The sequence below is a fragment of the Pristiophorus japonicus genome, chromosome 13 (genome assembly GCF_044704955.1).
Source record: "Pristiophorus japonicus isolate sPriJap1 chromosome 13, sPriJap1.hap1, whole genome shotgun sequence".
Classification (NCBI taxonomy): domain Eukaryota; kingdom Metazoa; phylum Chordata; class Chondrichthyes; family Pristiophoridae; genus Pristiophorus; species Pristiophorus japonicus.
Window position 1 is genome coordinate 151,791,394 of NC_091989.1, and position 23,256 is coordinate 151,814,649.

At 42.8% G+C, this 23,256-nt stretch overlaps 1 protein-coding gene across 4 annotated transcripts in view; it reads left to right on the forward strand.

Annotated features, from left to right (window-relative positions):
- The window catches only part of zfpm1 (zinc finger protein, FOG family member 1), a 193,101-nt gene that overhangs the window by 164,057 nt on the left and 5,788 nt on the right, over positions 1 to 23,256 (forward strand). For all 4 annotated transcript variants that reach the window (XM_070898136.1, XM_070898134.1, XM_070898137.1 and 1 more), the window contains exons 6-9: positions 6,837 to 7,082; positions 8,125 to 8,349; positions 13,737 to 13,832; positions 22,859 to 23,002. In XM_070898136.1, the coding sequence (XP_070754237.1) occupies positions 6,837 to 7,082; positions 8,125 to 8,349; positions 13,737 to 13,832; positions 22,859 to 23,002 (711 nt within the window). The remainder of the gene's footprint in view (positions 1 to 6,836; positions 7,083 to 8,124; positions 8,350 to 13,736; positions 13,833 to 22,858; positions 23,003 to 23,256) is intronic.

Here is a 23,256-nt window from a genome sequence, read left to right on the forward strand (position 1 = left end):
CTATGAGGTACCCTCTTATTCTTCTGAACTCCAGTGAATACAAGCCCAGTTGATCCAGTCTTTCTTGATAGGTCAATCCCGCCATCCCGGGAATCAGTCTGGTGAACCTTCGCTGCGCTCCCTCAATAGCAAGAATGTCCTTCCTCAGGTTAGGAGACCAAAACTGTACACAATACTCCAGGTGTGGCCTCACCAAGGCCCTGTACAACTGTAGCAACACCTCCCTGCCCCTGTACTCAAATCCCCTCGCTATGAAGGCCAACATGCCATTTCCTTTCTTAACCGCCTGCTGTACCTGCATGCCAACCTTCAATGACTGATGTACCATGACACCCAGGTCTCGTTGCACCTCCCCTTTTCCTAATCTGTCACCATTCAGATAATAGTCTGTCTCTCTGTTTTTACCACCAATGTGGATAACCTCACATTTATCCACATTATACTTCATCTGCGATGCATTTGCCCACTCACCTAACCTATCCAAGTCGCTCTGCAGCCTCCTCGCAGCTCACACTGTCACCCAACTTAGTGTCATCCGCAAATTTGGAGATACTACATTTAATCCCCTCGTCTAAATCATTAATATACAGTGTAAACAGCTGGGGCCCCAGCACAGAACCTTGCGATACCCCACTAGTCATTGCCTGCCATTCTGAAAAGTCCCCATTTACTCCTACTCTTTGCTTCCTGTCTGACAACCAGTTCTCAATCCATGTCAGCACACTACCCCCAATCCCATGTGCTTTAACTTTGCACATTAATCTCTTGTGTGGGACCTTGTCAAAAGCCTTCTGAAAGTCCAAATATACCACATCAACTGGTTCTCCCTTGTCCACTCTACTGGAAACATCCTCAATAAATTCCAGAAGATTTGTCAAGCATGATTTCCCTTTCACAAATCCATGCTGACTTGGACCTATCATATCACCTCTTTCCAAATGCACTGCTATGACATCCTTAATAATTGATTCCATCATTTTACCCACTACCGATGTCAGGCTGACCGGTCTATAATTCCCTGTTATCTCTCTCCCTCCTTTTTTTAAAAAGTGGGGTTACATTGGCTACCCTCCACTCCATAGGAACTGATCCAGAGTCAATGGAATGTTGGAAAATGACTGTCAATGCATCCACTATTTCCAAGGCCACCTCCTTAAGTACTCTGGGATGCAGTCCATCAGGCCCTGGGGATTTATCGGCCTTCAATCCCATCAATTTCCCCAACACAATTTCCAGACTAATAAGGATTTCCCTCAGTTCCTCCTCCTTACTAGACCCTCCGACCCCTTTTATATCCGGAAGGTTGTTTGTGTCCTCCTCAGTGAATACCGAACCAAAGTACTTGTTCAATTGGTCCGCCATTTCTTTGTTCCCCGTTATGACTTCCCCTGATTCTGACTGCAGGGGACCTACGTTTGTCTTTACTAACCTTTTTCTCTTTACATATCTATAGAAACTTTTGCAATCCGTCTTAACGTTCCCTGCAAGCTTCTTCTCGTACTCCATTTTCCCTGCCCTAATCAAACCCTTTGTCCTCCTCTGCTGAGTTCTAAATTTCTCCCAGTCCCCGGGTTCGCTGCTATTTCTGGCCAATTTGTATGCCACTTCCTTGGCTTTAATACTATCCCTGATTTCCCTTGATAGCCACGGTTGAGCCACCTTCCCTTTTTTATTTTTACGCCAGACAGGAATGTACAATTGTTGTAGTTCATCCATGCGGTCTCTAAATGTCTGCCATTGCCCATCCACAGTCAACCCCTTCAGTATCATTCGCCAATCTATCCTAGCCAATTCACGCCTCATACCTTCAAAGTTACCCTTCTTTAAGTTCTGGACCATGGTCTCTGAATTAACTGTGCAAATAGATGTTAACAAATATGATGTGATTGGGATTACGGAGACGTGGCTCCAGGATGATCAGGGCTGGGAACTCAACATCCAGGGGTATTCAACATTCAGGAGGGATAGAATAAAAGGAAAAGGAGGTGGGGTAGCATTGCTAGTTAAAGAGGAGATTAATGCAATAGTTAGGAAAGACATTAGCTTGGATGATGTGGAATCTATATGGGTAGAGCTGCAGAACACTAAAGGGCAAAAATCGTTAGTGGGAGTTGTGTACAGACCTCCAAACAGTAGTAGTGATGTTGGGGAGGGCATCAAACAGGAAATTAGGAGTGCATGCAATAAAGGTGCAGCAGTTATAATGGGTGACTTTAATATGCACATAGATTGGGCTAGCCAAACTGGAAGCAATACGGTGGAGGAGGATTTCCTGGAATGCATAAGGGATGGTTTTCTAGACCAATATGTCGAGGAACCAACTAGGGGGGAGGCCATCTTAGACTGGGTGTTGTGTAATGAGAGAGGATTAATTAGTAATCTCATTGTGCGAGGCCCCTTGGGGAAGAGTGACCATAATATGGTGGAATTCTGCATTAGGATGGAGAATGAAACAGTTAATTCAGAGACCATGGTCCAGAACTTAAAGAAGGCTAACTTTAAAGGTATGAGGCATGAATTGGCTAAGATAGATTGGCTAATGATACTTAAGGGGTTGACTGTGGATGGGCAATGGCAGACATTTAGAGACCGCATGGATGAATTACAACAATTGTACATTCCTGTCTGGCGTAAAAATAAAAAAGGGAAGGTGGCTCAACCGTGGCTATCTCGGGAAATCAGGGATAGTATTAAAGCCAAGGAAATGGCATACAAATTGGCCAGAAATAGCAGCGAACCTGGGGACTGGGAGAAATTTAGAACTCAGCAGAGGAGGACAAAGGGTTTGATTAGGGCAGGGAAAATGGAGTACGAGAAGAAGCTTGCAGGGAACATTAAGGCGGATTGCAAAAGTTTCTATAGGTATGTAAAGAGAAAAAGGTTAGTAAAGACAAACGTAGGTCCCCTGCAGTCAGAATCAGGGGAAGTCATAACGGGGAACAAAGAAATGGCAGACCAATTGAACAAGTACTTTGGTTCAGTATTCACTAAGGAGGACACAAACAACCTTCCGGATATAAAAGTGGTCAGAGGGTCTATTAAGGAGGAGGAACTGAGGGAAATCTTTATTAGTCGGGAAATTGTGTTGGGGAAATTGATGGGATTGAAGGCCGATAAATCCCCAGGGCCTGATGGACTGCATCCCAGAGTACTTAAGGAGGTGGCCTTGGAAATAGCGGATGCATTGACAGTCATTTTCCAACATTCCATTGACTCTGGATCAGTTCCTATCGAGTGGAGGGTAGCCAATGTAACCCCACTTTTTAAAAAAGGAGGGAGAGAGAAAGCAGGGAATTATAGACCGGTCAGCCTGACCTCAGTAGTGGGTAAAATGATGGAATCAATTATTAAGGATGTCATAGCAGCGCATTTGGAAAATGGTGACATGATAGGTCCAAGTCAGCATGGATTTGTGAAAGGGAGATCATGCTTGACAAATCTTCTGGAATTTTTTGAGGATGTTTCCAATAAAGTGGACAAAGGAGTACCAGTTGATGTGGTATATTTGGACTTTCAGAAGGCTTTCGACAAGGTCCCACACAGGAGATTAATGTGCAAAGTTAAAGCACATGGGATTGGGGGTAGTGTGCTGACGTGGATTGAGAACTGGTTGTCAGACAGGAAGCAAAGAGTAGGAGTAAATGGGTACTTTTCAGAATGGCAGGCAGTGACTAGTGGGGTACCGCAGGGTTCTGTGCTGGGACCCCAGCTGTTTACATTGTACATTAATGATTTAGACGAGGGGATTAAATGTAGTATCTCCAAATTTGCGGATGACACTAAGTTGGGTGGCAGTGTGAGCTGCGAGGAGGATGCTATGAGGCTGCAGAGTGACTTGGATAGGTTTGGTGAGTGGGCAAATGCATGGCAGATGAAGTATAATGTGGATAAATGTGAGGTTATCCACTTTGGTGGTAAAAACAGAGAGACAGACTATTATCTGAATGGTGACAGATTAGGAAAAGGGAAGGTGCAACGAGACCTGGGTGTCATGGTACATCAGTCATTGAAGGTTGGCATGCAGGTACAGCAGGCGGTTAAGAAAGCGAATGGCATGTTGGCCTTCATAGCGAGGGGATTTGAGTACAGGGGCAGGGAGGTGTTGCTACAGTTGTACAGGGCCTTGGTGAGGCCACACCTGGAGTATTGTGTACAGTTTTGGTCTCCTAACTTGAGGAAGGACATACTTGCTATTGAGGGAGTGCAGCGAAGATTCACCAGACTGATTCCCGGGATGGTGGGACTGACCTATCAAGAAAGACTGGATCAACTGGGCTTGTATTCACTGGAGTTCAGAAGAGTGAGAGGGGACCTCATAGAAACGTTTAAAATTCTGACGGGTTTGGACAGGTTGGATGCAGGAAGAATGTTCCCAATGTTGGGGAAGTCCAGAACCAGGGGTCACAGTCTAAGGATAAGGGGTAAGCCATTTAGGACCGAGATAAGGAGAAACTTCTTCACCCAGAGAGTGGTGAACCTGTGGAATTCTCTACCACAGGAAGTAGTTGAGGCCAATTCACTAAATATATTCAAAAGGGAGTTAGATGAAGTCCTTACTACTCGGGGGATCAAGGGGTATGGCGTGAAAGCAGGAAGTGGGTATTGAAGTTTCATGTTCAGCCATGAACTCATTGAATGGCGGTGCAGGCTAGAAGGGCTGAATGGCCTGCTCCTGCACCTATTTTCTATGTTTCTATGTTTCTATTTTAACTGTTTCATTCTCCATCCTAATGCAGAATTCCACCATATTATGGTCACTCTTCCCCAAGGGGTCTCGCACAACGAGATTGCTAATTAATCCTCTCTCATTACACAACACCCAGTCTAAGATGGCCTCCCCCCTAGTTGGTTCCTCGACATATTGGTCTAAAAAACCATCCCTTATGCACTCCAGGAAATCCTCCCCCACCGTATTGCTTCCAGTTTGGTTAACTCAATCTATGTGCATATTAAAGTCACCCATTATAACTGCTGCACCTTTATTGCACGCACCCCTAATTTCATGTTTGATGCCCTCCCCAACATCACTACTACTGTTTGGAGGTCTGTACACAACTCCCACTAACGTTTTTTGCCCTTTGGTATTCTGCAGCTCTACCCATATAGATTCCACATCATCCAAGCTAATGTCCTTCCGAACTATTGCCTTAATTTCCTCCTTAACCAGAAATGCTACCCCACCTCCTTTTCCTTTTATTCTATCTTTCCTGAATGTTGAATACCCCTGAATGTTGAATACCCCTGGATGTTGAGTTCCCAGCCCTGATCATCCTGGAGCCACATCTCCGAAATCCCAATCACATCATATTTGTTAACATCTATTTGCACAGTTAATTCATCCACTTTATTGCGGATATTCCTTGCATTAAGACACAAAGCCTTCAGGCTTGTTTTTTTAACACCCTTTGTCCTTTTAGAATTTTGCTGTACAGTGGCCCTTTTTGTTCTTTGCCTTGGGTTTCTCTGCCCTCCACTTTTCCTCATCTCCTTTCTGTCTTTTGCTTTTGCCTCCTTTTTGTTTCCCTCTGTCTCCCTGCATTGGTTCCCATCCCCCTGCCATATTAGTTTAAATCCTCCCCAACAGCACTAGCAAACACTCCCCCTAGGACATTGGTTCCGGTCCTGCCCAGGTGCAGACCATCCAGTTTGTACTGGTCCCACCTCCCCCAGAACCGGTTCCAATGCCCCAGGAATTTGAATCCCTCCCTGCTGCACCACTGCTCAAGCCACGTATTCATCTGCGCTATCCTGCGATTCCTACTCTGACTATCACGTGGCACTGGTAGCAATCCCGAGATTACTACTTTTGCGGTCCTACTTTTTAATTTAGCTCCTAGCTCCTTAAATTCTTTTCTTAGGACCTCATCCCTTTTTTTACCTATGTCATTGGTACCAATGTGCACCACGACAACTGGCTGATCTCCCTCCCTTTTTAGAATGTCCTGCACCCGCTCCGAGACATCCTTGACCCTTGCACCAGGGAGGCAACATACCATCCTGGAGTCTCGGTTGCGGCCGCAGAAACGCCTATCTATTCCCTTTACAATTGAATCCCCTATCACTATTGCTCTCCCACTCTTTTTCCTGCCCTCCTGTGCAACAGAGCCAGCCACGGTGCCATGAACTTGGCTGCTGCTGCCCTCCCCTGATGAGTCATCCCCCTCAACAGTACCCAAAGCAGTGTATCTGTTTTGCAGGGGGATGACCACAGGGGACTCCTGCACTACCTTCCTTGCACTACTCTTCCTGCTGGTCTTCCATTCCCTAGCTGGCTGTGGACCCTTTTCCTGCGGTAAGACCAACTCGCTACACGTGATACTCACATCATTCTCAGCATCGTGGATGCTCCAGAGTGAATCCACCCTCAGCTCCAACTCCGCAAAGCGGACCGTCAGGAGCTTGAGGTGGATACACTTCCTGCATATATAGTCGTCAGGGACACTGGTGTCGTCCCTGAGTTCCCACATGGTACAGGAGGAGCATAACACCCGACCGAGCTCTCCTGCCATGACTTAACCCTTAGATACACTTAAATTGGCAACAACAATGTTAAAGGTTACTCACTGTTATAGAAGAGAAAAAAGAAAAGAGAAAAATTACTCACCAATCACCAGCCATGTTTCTATGTTTCTATGTTAACTGTTTTCTCAAAGTATTTATCATTTATCATTGAAAACATGATTGGTTTTAGTTGAAAAAGAAATATGCTCAGTATGCTTTTGGGGAGCACCTGCAGCAGATTTACAGAATTGTCTGTGTATTGCCATCCTATGGTAGCAGCACTGTTGGAACACTTCAGATTTTGTTTCACAATAGCATTTTGTTTTCCTCTGCAGATGATCAGATCTGGTGTAAAACCACAAAGCCCATCACAGAAGGAGAATGTTTAACAGTGGCTGTTGGTCCTTCGGATCAGAGTAACCGAGACCCTGTGTTAAATCTAAGTGTTAAGATGGAGCCAGTGGAGCCTGCGGAGTGCTCAGAGCAAGCAGCCACATACCCAGCTTCGTTACATTCTGACATCCAGCTTCTTCCTCAGCAGGCAGGCATGGCTGCAATATTAGCCACTGCAGTTGTCAACAGTAAGTTCTGGAGAAATAGAAAGCTAAATGTGCAATCGTTAGAACAAAACTATTCTCCTGGCGTTTCATCACTCAGCAGAAAAGATTATGTTAAATTACATAGGCGTGTAGTCCCGTATGTAGACAAATGTGACGGGGTCTGAGTTTAAAGTCTTAGCTTGAAGGTGCTGCCTCCAACCATGCAGCACTCCCATTGGAACTGAAATAGTGAAGCTGTTGAGTGTTGAAACATAGAAAATAGATGCAGGAGTAGGCCATTCGGCCCTTCGAGCCTGCACCACCATTCAATATGATCATGGCTGATCATGAGTGCTGAGACTGAATCAAATTCGAAGCAGAAATTAATTGGGAAACTAAATAAAGGACGGTGGGCACGAGATATTATGGGTAGGGTTTTGTTTTCGAAGAGAAAGATGGGTTAGTACTCTCTATATAAAGTACTTGCTCCTAACCTTTTTCTTTCCTTTTCTTCCTTTTCTAAATCTGTATTCGTACTGTAAAATTAATTCATTTTATTTAGCAGCTCATTACTCATTTGCTTGCAGTGTTACATTTCAGTGTACTGCTGACATCAGTACTGATTAAATGGTTATTGCTAAATGGCCTCCTTGTATTACAGCTGTATTTAAAATGTGTACTGAATTTCCAACGAGCTTCCTCAAAGAGAGGTAAATTAAAATCTTTGTCTGAAGATGATCCAGGGCAGTGTATTGGTTTGCATTGATGATTGCCCCCACTGCAGTTGGGTTGATTACCTCAGCCATGTCACTATGGCAACATCCTAAGTGGGGAGTAGGTGTTACCCACAGGGAAGGGGGAATCCGTAGGAGGGTCATGACAGGGCTGCTTTCTCACATCTTCTAACAGCAGCTTAAAGTATCTTTCGTTGGTGACTCATGTCCTCCATTTCATGGTCCAGAGGGACAAGAAAATGGAAAAGGTGCTCCATGTAAAAGAAAAATCAAAAACAAATTTAGTTACTTAACTAAGTTGTGGTGTTCATGCTTCCTCAGAATATTTATTTTAAATTTGATTGTTCCAGAGGACATCTTTCCTTGTAAATCTTGTGGGATTTGGTATCGGAGTGAAAGAAACCTGCAAGCTCACCTGATGTATTACTGTGCCAGCCGGCAAAAATCCACGTCCACTCTTACAGAGGAAAAGCCCAAGGAGACATCACCACATGAGCGCATCTGTCCCTTCCCACAATGCAACAAAAGTTGTCCCAGTGCCAGTTCACTGGAGATTCACGTGCGTAGTCACAGTGGTAAGAAACCTTATATCAATGAATAAATTATTTTAATACAGCACATTTCAATTTGAAATAGTTCTGGGAATGGAATGGGGTGGCAGGGAGCCAGATTGCAAACCTAATTTGATTACAAAAGAAATAACATGGAGGCTTCACACAGTGAGACAGAAGTGAATATTAATAAAATCAAAACATTATTACACCAGTATGTGGTGTACCGCACTTGATGGAGTTGTGTGCTTTACTTTGGTATTGTTAATTTGAAATCACTAATAGTGCAATTCTGCAACTCGCAATCTGCCAAATAACAGCAAGTTTAAAAATGGCATTTAAGTACATATTCATCAAGCCAAAGTTTGTTAGCACCAGGAAATGGAATCTGCAATTGTATCTTCAGTGCACACTAGAAAGTGTTTGTGGCCAGCTTTAAACCATCCCAAAAAAGGTTGACAAACAGCAGCAGTTCAAAATTCCAAATACAAGTTTGCTTGTGCACTTAAAAGTCTGGCAATAAGGTCCCATGTTCCATAACGAATACTTTGTTTCTGGCTGTGGTGGCCCATTAGTGGTATTAGGGCCACTGAAAATACAATTGAGTGCCACGGCATGCCAGCAACAATGAAAATACATACCGCAAAGATCAGAAATTGGCAGTCATCGTCTGAATATCTAATATATTATTAGACAAGGGCTTGGACAACGTGGACCATTTTCCATACCTTGGGAGCCAACTGTCAACAAGGGCAGACATTGATGAAGAGGTCCAACACCGCCTTCAGTGCGCCAGTGCAGACTTCGGTCGCCAGAGGAAGAAAGTGTTTGAAGACCAGGACCTCAAATCCGGCACCAAGCTCATGGTCTACAGGGCAGTAGTGAACCCACCTTCCTATATGGCTGAGACGTGGGCTATATACAGCAGGCACCTCAAAGGTGCTGGAGGAGTATCACCAATGCTGCCTCCGCAACATCCTGCAAATCCAGTGGCAGGACAGACACACCAACGTCGCTGTCTTCGCTCAAGCCAACATCCCCAGTATTGAAGCACTGACCACACTCGATCAGCTATGTTGGGTGGGCCACATTGTCCGCATGCCCAACACGAGACTCCCAAAGCAAGCGCTCTACGCAGAACTTCGACACGGCAAGTGAGCCCCAGGCGGGCAGCGGAAACGTTTCAAGGACACCCTCAAAGCCTCCTTGACAAAGTGCAACATCCCCATTGACTCCTGGTAATCCCTGGCCCAAGACCGCCCTAAGTGGAGGAAGAGCATCCGGGAAGGCACTGAGCACCTCGAGTCTCATCGCCAAGAACAAGCAGAAACCAAGTGTAGACAGCAGAAGGAGCATGCGTCAACCCAGGCTCCCCGACCACCCTTTCCTTCAACCACTGTCTGCCCCACCTGTGACCGAGACTGTAGATCCCGCATTGGACTCCTCAATCACCTGAGAACTCACTTTGAGTGGAAGCAAGTCATCCTCGACTCCGAGGGACTGCCTATTTTAATGATGATCTAATTATCATCATAGGCAGTCCCTCGAAATCGAGAAAGACTTGCTTCCACTCTAAAAGTGAGTCCCCAGGTGACTGTACAGTCCAATAAGGGCATTACAGTCTGTCACAGGTGGGGCAAACAGTGGTTGAAGGAAAGGGTGGGTGGGTCGTCTGGTTTTCCTCACACTACTTCCACTGTCTGCGTTTGGTTTCTGCATGCTCTCGGTGACTAGACTCGAGGTGCTCAGCGCCTTCCCGGATGCTCTTCCTCCACTTCGGGCGGTTTTGGGCCAGGGATTCCCAGGAGTCAGTGGGGATGTTGCACTTTATCAAGGAGGCTTTGAGGGTATCCTTGAAGCGTTTTCTCTGCCCACCTGGGGCTCATTTGCCGTGTAGGAGTTCCAAAAAGAGCGCTTGCTTTGGGAGTCTCGTGTCGGGCATGCGAACGTTGTGGCTCACCCAATGGAGCTGGTCGAGTGTGGTCAGTGCTTCGATGCTGGGGATATTGGCCTGATCGAGAACACTGATGTTGGTGCGTCTATTCTCCCAGTGGATTTACAGGATCTTGCAGAGGCAGCGCTGGCGGTACTTCTCCAGTGCTTTGAGATGTCTACTGTATATGGTCCACGTCTCAAAGCCATATAGGAGGGCTGGTTTCACTACTGCTCTGTAGACCATAAGCTTGGTGCCAGATTTGAGATCCTGGTCTTCAAACACTCTCTTCCTCAGGCAACCGAAGGCTGCGCTGGCACACTGGAGGCGGTGTTGGATCTCGTTGTCGATGTCTACCCTTGCTGATAGTAGGCTCCCGAGGTATGGAAAATGGTCCACGTTGTCCAAGACCGCGCCGTGGCAGTGCTGTGAGGCGGGGTCACGCTGGTGGAGGATCTTTGTCTTACAGATGTTTAGTGAAAGGCCCATGCTTTCATACGCCTCGGTGAAGATGTTGACGATGGTTTGGAGTTTGGTCTCTGAATGTGTGCAGACGCAAGCATCGTCCGAATACTGTAGTTCAATGACCGAGGATGGGACGACCTTGGATCTAGCCTGGAGGCGACAAAGGTTGAACAGGTTCCCATTGGTTCTATAGTTTCATTCCACTCCAGCAGGGAGCTTGTTGAGAGTGAGATGGAGCATGGCAGTGAGGAAGATTGAGAAGAGCGTTGGCACGATGACGCAGCCCTGCTTGACCCCGGTCCGGACGTGGATTGGATCTGTGGTGGATCCGTTGGTTCGGCTTGCATGTTGTCGTGGAACAGGCAGAGGATGGTGATAAACTTTTGGGGGCAGCCGAAACAGAGGAGGCGCTCCATTGTCCCTCACGATTGACAGTGTCAAAGGCCTTTGTGAGGTCAAAGAAGGCCATGTACAGGGGTTGGTGCTGTTCCCTGCATTTCTCTTGTAGTTGTGACGCGGTGAAGATCACGTCCTTTGTACCTCTCAGTGGACGGAATCCACATTGTGACTCTTGGAGGAGCTCTTCAGCCACAGGGAGAAGACAGTTGAGGAAGATTCTAGCGATGACTTTCCCAGTGGTCGACAGCAGGGAGATTCTTCTGTAGGTGCCACAGAGTAAACTCTGAAAAGATAGCAATCTAGGCTTTGAGTTTTGATTAATTCCTGAAAAGGTTGAGTTGATTCACATCATTTGAAATGGATTTTAGATTAGGTTTGTGCTTCTTTTGGATTCATTATCTAAAATGTGACTGGGATTGCGGTTAGTTAGTGTGGATTATTTATATACATTTTTTCCTTTCCTTTTTAACTTTTTATTTAGGTGCCATGTTTTGAAAGATGTTGAATCGATGAGCCGTCCACCTTTGGGTGGATTTAAAAAAAAAAAATCCCATGGCAACACTCAAAGTAGAGCAGAGGAGTTCTCCCAATATCTTGATCAACTACTTCCCTCAATCAACATCACCAAAACAGATTATCTGGACATTTATCTTGTTGTTTGTGTGACCTTGCTGTGTACAAATTGGCTGCCACATTTCCCTACATTACAATAGTGACTGCACTTCAAAAATAATTCACTAGCTTTGTATTGCTTTGAGACATGCTGAGGTTGTGAAAGCTGCTATATAATTTCAAGTTTATTATCTTTTCATATAGATATTAGTCAAGGGCTTTTTAGATGTCTGTGTACATCACATCATAGGGCCTCCCACCATCCAGTTCATATTATCTCCTCAGAAAAGTCAAGGAGGTTGCTGAGGTGTGAATCTGTGTTCACTGCAGTTTGCTAAATTCTCAAATAGGTCATCAATTCCATTATTTTACCCAGTACTGATGTGAGAATGATGGGGCTAGAATTGCCCAATCAATATTTATAAAGGCAGGAAAATTTCACCAGGGAAAGTGGGAAAACTCTAGTAGTAATGTTGCATATTTTAACCTAACTTACAATGTGATTTCAAAACCTCATAGATTAATATTGTTCACCCAACAAATGGCACAGAGACATTTTGATTTGATTTAAGAAATGATCTTAAAATTAATAGATAAATTGTTATTCAATGGGAACTGTTTTGGCAACTCCATGTATTGCCATGGAGATATTTTGTAAGAAATGTGCCAATGGAAAAAATTGCTCAGTCCCATATTCTAGACTTTGGGCGAGTCCCTTATTCACCACAATGTTCCTGAACCTCATTACTTCAACTAAAGTTGCTCAATATTAAAAGAAGGTTCTTTTAGAGCTGAGCTTCTTAAACTTAAAATTTGTAATACCGTTTCTTTTGACTGTTTTATTTTTAAAAATCATGGTGCTCCTCACCTGCTTACTTGGTCTCTACTTTCAGATGGGAATTTGATGTTGGTATGTTGGAGCACCAATACAATGTGGCAATGAAGTATTCACTTTTTTCGAGCTGTGCTTTCATAGAATATTGGGGTTTACTTCGATATGATTCCACGCCTGCATACAATAACTTGCAATCTTGAAAAGTACTTGATTAGGTTTTTACCTAATGTCAGAAGCGACATGCCTTGTTATACGTTGAAATGGAATTCACTTATAATGCGTTTCGGTTTTTGCTTGCATCATTATTCATGGAATTGAAATCTGTTTCTTGGCATCCAAGAGACCAATTAAAACATTTTAAGATAAAACAAGGACAAGTACATGTGGCCAAACCTAACCAGAAAGAATAAAAAGTGACGATAAAGGAATATTATAGTACAGTTGAATCTCTCTTATCCGGCACCCTCGGGAGCCGGCCTGTGCCGGATAAAGGATTTTGCCGGATGAGGGGAGGTCACGTTAAATTGGATGGTATAGATACTGAGCAAGGGGATCATGGGGCTGGGAGTGCGGCAGAGAGATCATGGGAGTGGGGGGGTGCAGTGGATCGCGGGGTCAGGCCAGCGATTGCGGGATTTGGCAGCGAGGAAGGACTTCAATTTGTTCGTGTTGGAGTTCTGCACATGCGCCACCCGGTGGCCGGGAATGGTGCCGGATAATGGGATAGTGACGGAAAAGGGAGTCCCAGATAAGGGAGGTTCGACCTGTACGAGCAAATCAAGAGCGCTGGAGGAAAAATTGCCAGAAGCAGCAGCTACAAATTGTTGCAATTGTGAAGTTGGATTTTGGGCAATATGTTCATGACGGTAATAGAATTAGCGTCCTATATCATCACAGGGCAAGAAAGGAGTTTTTCAAGGAAAATAATTGAAATTGGTGTGTAATTACTTTGCACTGTCTGCTTCATGTTGCATCAGTTCAGCCTGAACTGAATTAAATATTCAAGTTGTGGCTGATCTGCATATGCCTACCTGCAATATTTTCTGTAAAATAAACAAAAATGCAGAGATGGGTAGTGAGTCATTCACATTCACTTTAAAATGATTCCTTTCAATTTTGACATTTGTTTTTGGTTTTTCGACTGACGTGTGTTCTCTTATTGCTCAGGTGAAAGGCCATTTGTGTGTCTAATCTGCCTGTCAGCATTTACAACAAAGGCAAACTGTGAGCGACACCTGAAAGTACACACGGACACCCTGAATGGTAATTTACTCTTTAACCCAGAAATTCCACTTACAAGACACTTTTAGCTTATATATTCCCCAAGTGTAATGTATTAGTTTCTCGTGTGTTCTTGTGTGTAATGATGTATCACATTCAAAATGCAAGAGACTTTTCAATTCATATAAATCTTCTCCAAATTGTGATGCATTATTCACTTCATTTGAATGGGCTGTAATGAACTAGGCAGCAATAAGACCAAATAAACAATTCAAATGCTAAGTTAAAACTTAAACACTATTTCCTCTTCTTTAAAACTACTGACCACCACATATCCGAAGGAGGGAGCATGGTTAGGTCTGGCTACATGTACTTCATAATCCCTCGGTGCCCCTTCCTGAATATCCAGTGGGAGTCGTAAAATATATTGCATCTTCCAGACTATGTGGAGCGTTCCATCTACCCAAGGTGGAAACGCTTACTTCAGTGTGATGTTTCAACTAGCAGTGAGAGTTCAGCTGGCTGAGACTGCCATCTTTAAATATTAGCCAGCCATGAGATTAAACCCCAGATGTTCTGATTCAGTCATTCATTTAATACTTGTTCTTCTCGACGGGCCCAAGCCACACCTCTGAGCTCCGCTTAAATTGGCAAAGTTATAATCTTATTTACACTTTGGGCTCTTGTCCAGTTTTCTTGCAAGCTTTCGTTATTCCAAGCATATTTATTTTTATATGGTTTAGAACATTTCTATTTGGAATATTTCTGTTTTGGAAAAACAAGTCTGTTTTTGGAAAATAAATGAAATCTCCATCTAAAATCTAATTTTTCTTTATTTTTCTTCCATTGTAATATTTGCATTTGTTTGATTAAAAAAAGACATGAATCAGTGAAAAATAATGAAGAACATTTAATGTATTTTCTCAGACAATGTACTGCTTGAGAAGCCCAGGGGTGCGGAGATGTAAATCAGTAACAGTAAAGGTATATTGTGAACTGCATTGGTCACCAGACTACCCAAGCAAAAAACCTCTTCTGCAGTTATCTTGATTACTGTCACATTCTTAGCTCTGATTCAGACCAGCCCAATGTAAATATGAAGTTTAAACTGGTCTTTCATGCAAGTACTCAATACAATCTATTTCTCATGTCCCACTTCAAATGCTGTCTACTTTAGTAAATGTAGAATGTGTTCGTTTTAGTCCCAATTGTAGAAGTGTGTAACAAAACAGTTGCTTATTGAAGTTTTAAGTAGCAAACAAATTGTGGCTGTCTGTTCCACTCATGAAAATGTTAATGATCCTCATCGCTCACCCATGCAGCAGGTAGCTGACAATTCAACATTATTAAATTAAAAAAATGAATTAACTTAGTTATATCGCACCTTTCACATCAAGATATTCCAAGGTGCTTTGCAGCAAGTGAATACATTTTGAAGTGTTGTCTCGGTTAGATTTTTTTTAGTAGGCAAATACACCAGCTAATTAGCACATGGCAAGGCCCCGCAAACAGCAATGAGATAAATGACCAGTTAATTTTTTTTTGGAGCTGTTGATTGGGAGATAAATGTTGGTCATGAGATTAACAAAACTCAACTGCTTTTATTCAAGTAGTGCTTTGAGATCTTTTCCATCCACCAAGAGGGCAGAAAGAGCCTCAGTTTAATGCCTCATGCACAAGAGGGCACCTTCAATGATATAGCACTTCCTTAGCACTGAAATGTCAGCCTAGATTATGTGCTTGAGTTTTGAGCCTGACATGGAAGTGGGACTGCTACCTAAGAGCAAAGCTGACATATTTGAAGCGTTAGTTTGTATGATATCTTAAAGAAAAAGGGAAATTATGGAATTTAAAACTGTATGTTATGTACTTTTGGGGAAAAATTCAGTATCTCCCCGTATGGGAGCGGTAACAGTTGGGAGGCGCGAGACTTAGCGGCAAGCGCTGAAGACTCACCCCTCTCCAGAAATTCAGGTCACTGCCCCTGGAAGGATGAGGAACGCTAAATCAAGTGCTCCACTTCCTTCCTGGGGCGCTAACGGGGCGGACACACAGCAGCACTGCATGCTGGGCCGCGCTGCGCATCCAAGGGGCCTTTCCATTAAAGGGAAGGGTTCACGATGCTGACGCTACACAAGAAAAAGGGCTCTATCTGGACCACCAGGGAGTGGGGGTGCTGCGCGATCAGCCCAGCACTCGAGCAGAGCGCCAGGCTGAGCGATTGCAGCCAGGACCCCGCGAAGAAACCGGACCAGGAGTGGGAAAAAGAAGGTAATTTTTTATTTTATTTTTGACTCGACCACCTTGCCTTTAATTTTCGGCCTGGTAGCGGCCGGCTGCCCGATCCACATCCCCTGTAGCTGTCGGTGTTGTTACCTGGCGCTGCTGCAGGGGGCGAAAGTCAATTTTGGGGTAGGGCGATGTGTGCAGAGATGATGTCACAATCTCTGGGCGCAGGAGATCGGGGCACAAAGCCGTAGTGCCGCTGCTAAACTCCCGCCCAATATGGTGGGAGTCGTTAACAGTGCCGCGGCCAGTCGCAAACTCATTGGCTCCCCCTGGGGGTGCTAATGGAAGGCACAAATGATTTGAATTTCTCGCCCTTTCTCAATGTATACATGGTGTCCATTATTTTCAACCCATTTTGAAATGTTTCTTTAATGCTGCATGGATCCTTTCAATAACCATTTGACTAGGCAAGCAATGAATCTGATAGCTTCAGTTGCTATTGGGTTTGGAGAACTCATCGTCTTCCCGTCAGTGGTGTCAATATATTTGGTCTGTTTTCAGACTGATTTTAATCCTCTGTTTTGTAGATTCCAAGTTTTCAAATGAGGATGGTACTGTTTATATTTTCACCCCCAGACCTATTAGTGCAACTCAATTGTTCTTCGGATTAAAATGATTTGTGGCATCAAATTTAGACTATTTGAAATGGCAGTTGCATGACTTAAATTCTGTGTTTGATGCACCCAAAGGAACGTTGCCATCCACTCATTTGGACTGGATGGTAAACAGTGATCAGTGACATCTTGTGTCTGCTAATGTGCATCAAGTTCAGACAGATGGGCACTTTTACAATACCTTTCATGATCTCGGGACTTCCCAAAGCGCTTTATAGCCAGTGAAGTACTTTTGAAGTACAGTCACTGTTGTAATGTAGGAAACCTGGCAGCCAATTTGCGCACATCAATGTTCCACAAACAGCACTGTGATAATGACCAGATAATCTGTTTTTAGTAATATTGATTGAGGAATACATATTGACATGGGATGGAATCCCCCTGCTGCTTTTCAAATAGTGCCATGAGATCTTTGACATCCACCTGAGAGAGCAATGTAAGATCCCAGAGGGAACCTTGTTCCAAATTATTTGAGGTTGACCCATATTGGGGATAGTTATTTAACTTCATTCAGCACAAGCAAGACTTAATCGATACAGTATTCGAGCGGCTGTTTACAGACAATTGAGACTGTATTACCCTGTTATCCTCTGGGTAGAAGCACAACTGTGAGCAGGCACTCTCTGTCTGTCTCTGTCTCTGTCTCTCTCTGTCTCTCTCTCTCTGTCTCTGTCTCTCTCTCTCTGTCTGTCTCTCTCTCTGTGTCTGTCTCTGTCTCTCTCTCTCTCTCTCTCTCTCTCTCTCTCTCTCCTCATCTCCTGGGTGTCTCCTTGATTCTTGTTGAAATATTCTACTCTTTGTGGCTGTTAAGACCCCCCTTCTTATACCCCTACTCTCATTGAAAAGCTATGGAGTCCTCCTGAACCAATCACTGGCTGATACCTCAACCCAAAATCCATTCATAAAACTGCCACATCCGCAGCACCTTGGGCTTACACAAGGACACCCTTACATCATCTGTTTATGACCATCAAGACTCGTATCTGGGATAGTTATGACAATACAAATGGAATATGTCTCCATAGGTAGAGATACTGTCCTTGCTGTTGGCCTTTCTCTCGTTCTCTGCAGATGTTATAACATTCTAACACAGTGGCAACTACACATGATCTTGTTTCTCAGGATATTCGACCATGGCAGTCACTTTCTCACCCCAGGTTGTCTAGTTACAGCTTACTCAGACTTTTAAGCATAAGAAAAAGGGTTACATGCTATATATAATTCAGGTTATCATTGCATGCAGTTGATGATTACAAACTTCAACATTTAATTCTTACACACTATTGTAAATCAATTACTGATGATTGTAAGTTATTAATGGTTATGGGGGAACCAGTGGATGTAGTGTCTTTGGATTTTCAAAAAGCATTTGATAAGGTGCCGCGCAAGAAGTTATTACACAAAATTAGGACTCATGGGATTGGGGGTAATATATTAGCATGGATTGAGGATTGGTTAGTGGACAGAAAATAAAGTAGGAATAAACGGGACTTTTTCGGGTTGGCCAGCTAGCGGGGTATCGCAAGGATCACTGCTTGGACCTCAGCTATTTACAATCTATATTAATGACTTGGATGAAGGGACTGAGTGTAACGTATCAAAGTTAGGTGGGAAAGTAAGCTGTGTGGAGGACTGAGAGGCTGCAGAGATATATAGACAGATTGACAGCAAGAACGTGGCAAATGGAATACAATGTGGGGAAGTGTGAAGTTATCCACTTTGGTAGGAAAAACAAAAAAGCAGAATATTTTTTGAATGGCGAGAGACTGGGAAATGTTTGCATTCAGCGGGACCTGGGTGCCCTTGTACATGAATCACATCAAGTTAACATGCAGGGACAGCAAGCAATTGTTACAAAGGGATTAGGGTACAAGAGTAAAGAAGTCTTACTACAATTATACAGGGCATTAGTGAGGCCACACTTGGAGTACTGTGTACAGTTCTGGTCTCCTTGCCCAAGGAAAGACATACTTGCCTTAAAGGGCGTGCAACAAAGGTTCACTAGACTGGTTCCTGGAATGAGGGGATTGCCCTATGAGGAGAGATTGAGTAGACTAGGCTATATTCCCTAGAGTTTAGAAGAATGAGAGGTGATCTCATTGAAACATAAAATTCTTAAGGGGCTTGACAGGATAGATGCTGGGAAAATGTTTCCCTTGGTTGGGGAATCTAGAACCAGGGGTCACAATCTCAAAATAAGGGGTAGGGCCATTTAGGACTAAGATGAGAAATTTCATCACTCAAATAGCTGTGAATCTTTGGAATACTCTGAGAGCTGTGAATGCTCAGTCGTTGAGTATATTCAAGACAGGTTGATAATTTTGGGGGATTTAAAGGATATGGGGATAGTGCGGGAAGGTGGAGTTGAGGTAGAAGATCTTGTTGAATGATGATACAAAGCTAGGTTGAATGGTGGAGCAGGCTCGAAGTGCCAAATGGCCTACTCCAGCTCATATAATAATTTTACAAGATGGCAGAACAATATTCCAAAAACCAACTAAATATGTAATTCATAACAATCTCACAGTCCCTTTGTCTCTTATCTCAGCCCCTGGAATTCCATTAATTTTTTCAGCTGTTCCCACAGACAGGATGTCAGCTTTGCCAACAGGCTTGCTGCGGTCTGCATTGTAAATTTGGTCAAGCAAAGCCCTATGCCCTACTTTCTTCCATTTTAAATCTAATCTGGTCTACCCAAGGCATATTACACTAGTTTGAAAGTATGATTATACAAGAATCGCTGTGAATTATGTAACGGTTGCATAATACAAACTTAAGCCTATAACTAATGATGCTTATTTCATTTAGTCCATGTTCGTTAGTAGGGGGAATCTGAAATGGAGAATTCTCCAGATTCTTACAGCAGACATCTCATCCGAAAGATGGCACGACTAACTGTGCAGCACTCCTCAGTATGGCAGTCAAGTGCCAGCCGAGACTTTATGTGCAAGTCTCTGGAGTGGGGTTTGAACCCGCACCACCTTAACGAGGCAAGAGTTATACGCACTAAGCCACTATTGACGCAAGTTCAATGTGCAATCTATGCAGGCATAGACGATGCTGAGTGTACTAAACTCAGCACATGTCGGGGATGGGAAGGAAATAAATAGTAGGAAGACTGCAACAACAACAAAAGTTTGAAAGAACAAAAAAATTAAATTTTTGTAATCCAAAGCTAAAGATGTGCCCCGCAAAGCTACACCCCCTCAGGGATGTCCACAGTTGAGCAGCTCCCATGGCTTCCACTGTGACTTTGCACCTTTTCTAATCGTTGTGCCAAGTCAGGAAGCATCTGTGACTGGAAAATTTCTTACCTGGCTATATATTCATATCAAGCACCCTTTGATTGGAATCAGTTGGGTTCAAAAAACAAAAAGGATAATGTATTTGATTACTGTTAAGTCTTGAATAAAGAGTCAGACTAGATACTGCAAGCTCAAAGTAAGGTGTGACCGTAGTCCTTTATTACAGATCTCAGAGTGTCTCTCCAGCCTGTGAGGCCTCCTTATATACAGGTATTCCCAAGGGATTGTGGGAGCCCTTTGGACTCCAGGGGATAAGTCCGCTGGTGGTTAGACATGGTAATTACAGGTTTAAATACATAACAATTACTACTGTTGGTTTTCTTAGAGTTAAATCCTGTGGGAATGTTTTTTAAAAAACAAAGTTTCAAAATAAATTGGAGGCCCTAATTTCATTCAGTAAGTTTAAACTGTATACTTTTCATGATGCCCAACCCCTGAACCTGGCAGAAGTTTGCTCTTTATATACATATATCAAACTGTTCTTGCTGCAGTTGAAAAGTAATTAGAGCCGTTTGGTAATATTCAAATGCAGCAATGTAATTCTAACAATTCTAATATTGTTTCCTATTTCTTTGTTCTATACAGTAGATATACTGTGTGAACATAATAGGTTATACACGATAAAAATATATATTCTAATTAAAAAGATAGCACTCTCACTGGAGGGTTTTTCTCTTTAATTGATGTTTATTGTTTACTGATTGCACATAAATTGTGCCCTGGCCCTTCTAGTCAAGTCAGGAATTGAACAAATCTATAGGAGAAAACTGCTTTGAATTTGCTATTTAATCTGGAAACATTGCAGAAGTCCCTCAGCTGATTGTGTGCTTAAAATCTACTTTTGGTCTGAAGGTATTAAATCTACTGTTCATACAAATGACTTTCTGGAGAGATCCAGTCAGGTACATTTGTTTCCGACCATCCCAAATTGATTGACTTGATTTCTGTCTTTAACCATTCAAATATCATAATTTTAACATTATGTTGTTAATATGTTCATTTTAAAGCTAAATATTTTTGGAGAGTAGATTCCAGCTTACTCTATGCTATCCAATAAACACAAATTGAAAGTGAAATATTACTGTATTACTACACCACAGTTTAAAGGCATTCTATTGTTGTTAAATCCCTTTTATGCCAAGAACCCTGAATGAATACTGACTTTGAAGAAACTTATTGGAATAGATTGGTATTATAACAAGTAATCTGCCTCTCACCATAATCCAGTAGATTCCTGCCCCAGTGATGTGTGATACACAAATCCACCAGTCATTGGTGTGCTGATTTGTCCTTGGTAGGGCATTTAGCCCCTCCCCCTGCTCCAGGAAATGACACTTCACTTCCATGAAACATCCCACTTACTTTCCTTATATACTCGAAGGTAAAACAATGCCTCCAAAGACTGAAATGAATGACACTACCACTGGAAATCCTGGAAGGGCCATGAGTGGAGGTGGTGTACAACTAAAGATGAAATGAAGCTTCTAGTTAAGAATCCTTGTAAATCTAAATTTAATTTGAATTCATAGAAACGTAGAGCACAGAAGAGGGCGATTTGGCCCGTTGTGCCTGTGCTGGTCAACATAATAACATTCAATGCATTAAGTGCTTTCTGAACAGTTCTGGGGATGAATTATAAATTTGAAGAGGGAATGGATGTTGTTGCAGCACATTTGATTCTGCTTTTGTCATCATACACATTGTTTGGCTTTCTTACCTAGATTATTTGCTTGGGGAGAAATCAGTTCCCACATGTGTTAATATGTAAATGTATGGCAATGCCAAGTTATTTTACTTAAAATCCTCGGTCCATCTTCAAAAGTTTTCATATAAACTACATGTGCCTATAAACTAGAAGCTACAATTTAATTCATTCATTCTTATTGTAGATGATATAAAAATTGCCTTGTTCATATATGCTAAACTCTTGCAGATTTTTTTCAACTACTTTGCTCCGGTAAGCACACCCACTTCAAGAATTTTCTTACCACTCTCCAGGATCCTGGTTTTAGCATTTTTCTCCAGAATTCCTCTGCTAAATTCTAACCCTGTGGTTGCACACTGTTGCAAATGACTAGAAATCAGTGACATCAGAATTAAGTCTAGCTAACATAGTGTTTAGTAGATAGTTCCCACACTCTCTCCCTTCCTAGTTTTTTGCTTCGTTTTATGGAGAGTTTGCTGAGTGATAACATTTTAAACTAGCTTTTAGATTTTGTACTAGTTATTTGGCACAAAATATTAAAATTAGCCGAAACTGTGACAGGGAACTGGACTACATGACACAAGTCATTGACCAGATACAATGAACATAATCAGCATTGTAGGCTGTGATCTGTTCCGTCAGCGTTGTACAAGAAAATAACTAATATAGTTGACTTTTTTGAGAGGGTCACTAGCATGGCGGATAGGGGAGAGTCTATAGCTATTGCCCAGAAGGCATTTGGAAAGGTTTTGTACAAGAGAGTATTTTCAAAATTGAAAGAACACAGAATTGGGAGTAACCTTGTGATATGGGTTGGTAATCTTGGGAGGTAGGAGACAGAGTAGTGATAAAGGGAATGCTCTCTGACAGTTTTTGTGGTCCCAAAGATGGGTTAATGGAGTTGAGGTACAGATCAGCCATGATCTAATTAAATTGCAGAACAGGTTCGAGGGGCTGAATGGCCTACTTGTGTTCCTATGAAATTGCCAGTGACAAAACAGGAGTAAAATTAATTTTTAAGCAAGTGACATATTAGTTCTAAAATGTTAGAGCAAGACAGGAATACATACCTTGTATCTCGTATTTAAACTTGTGAGAAGTGGTATGGATTTAAAAGGAATGCCTCTAAGACTGTTGTGGTATGGTTTACCATAGGTGTTTGTCATGGCTGTGGATTTATCTCTACCACAAGAGACATCCTGTATAGTCATCTGGTTACCAATCATATGGTCTGCCAGCCAGGTTCAAAGGGTGACTCGTACTCCCCAGGAACAGGCGTACCTGCCCTTCCTTTAACAGGTAAGTAAGAAATGCATGCTAGAAGCATCCTACATACAGTATTAGCTTGAAATGGGAAAAACTTTCATTATGGTAGGTCTGTTCTTTATTTATTGCAATATCTCTTAAATTATATTTTTGTAAAAACAAGTTTAAAAAAAATTGATGCAAAATATTCATGTTTTCATATTCAGAGGGTTAAACATTTTGTTACCAATGAGGCAAATGGCAGCAAAATGTTTGCATATATAGAGTTCAGGTGTATAGAATTAATG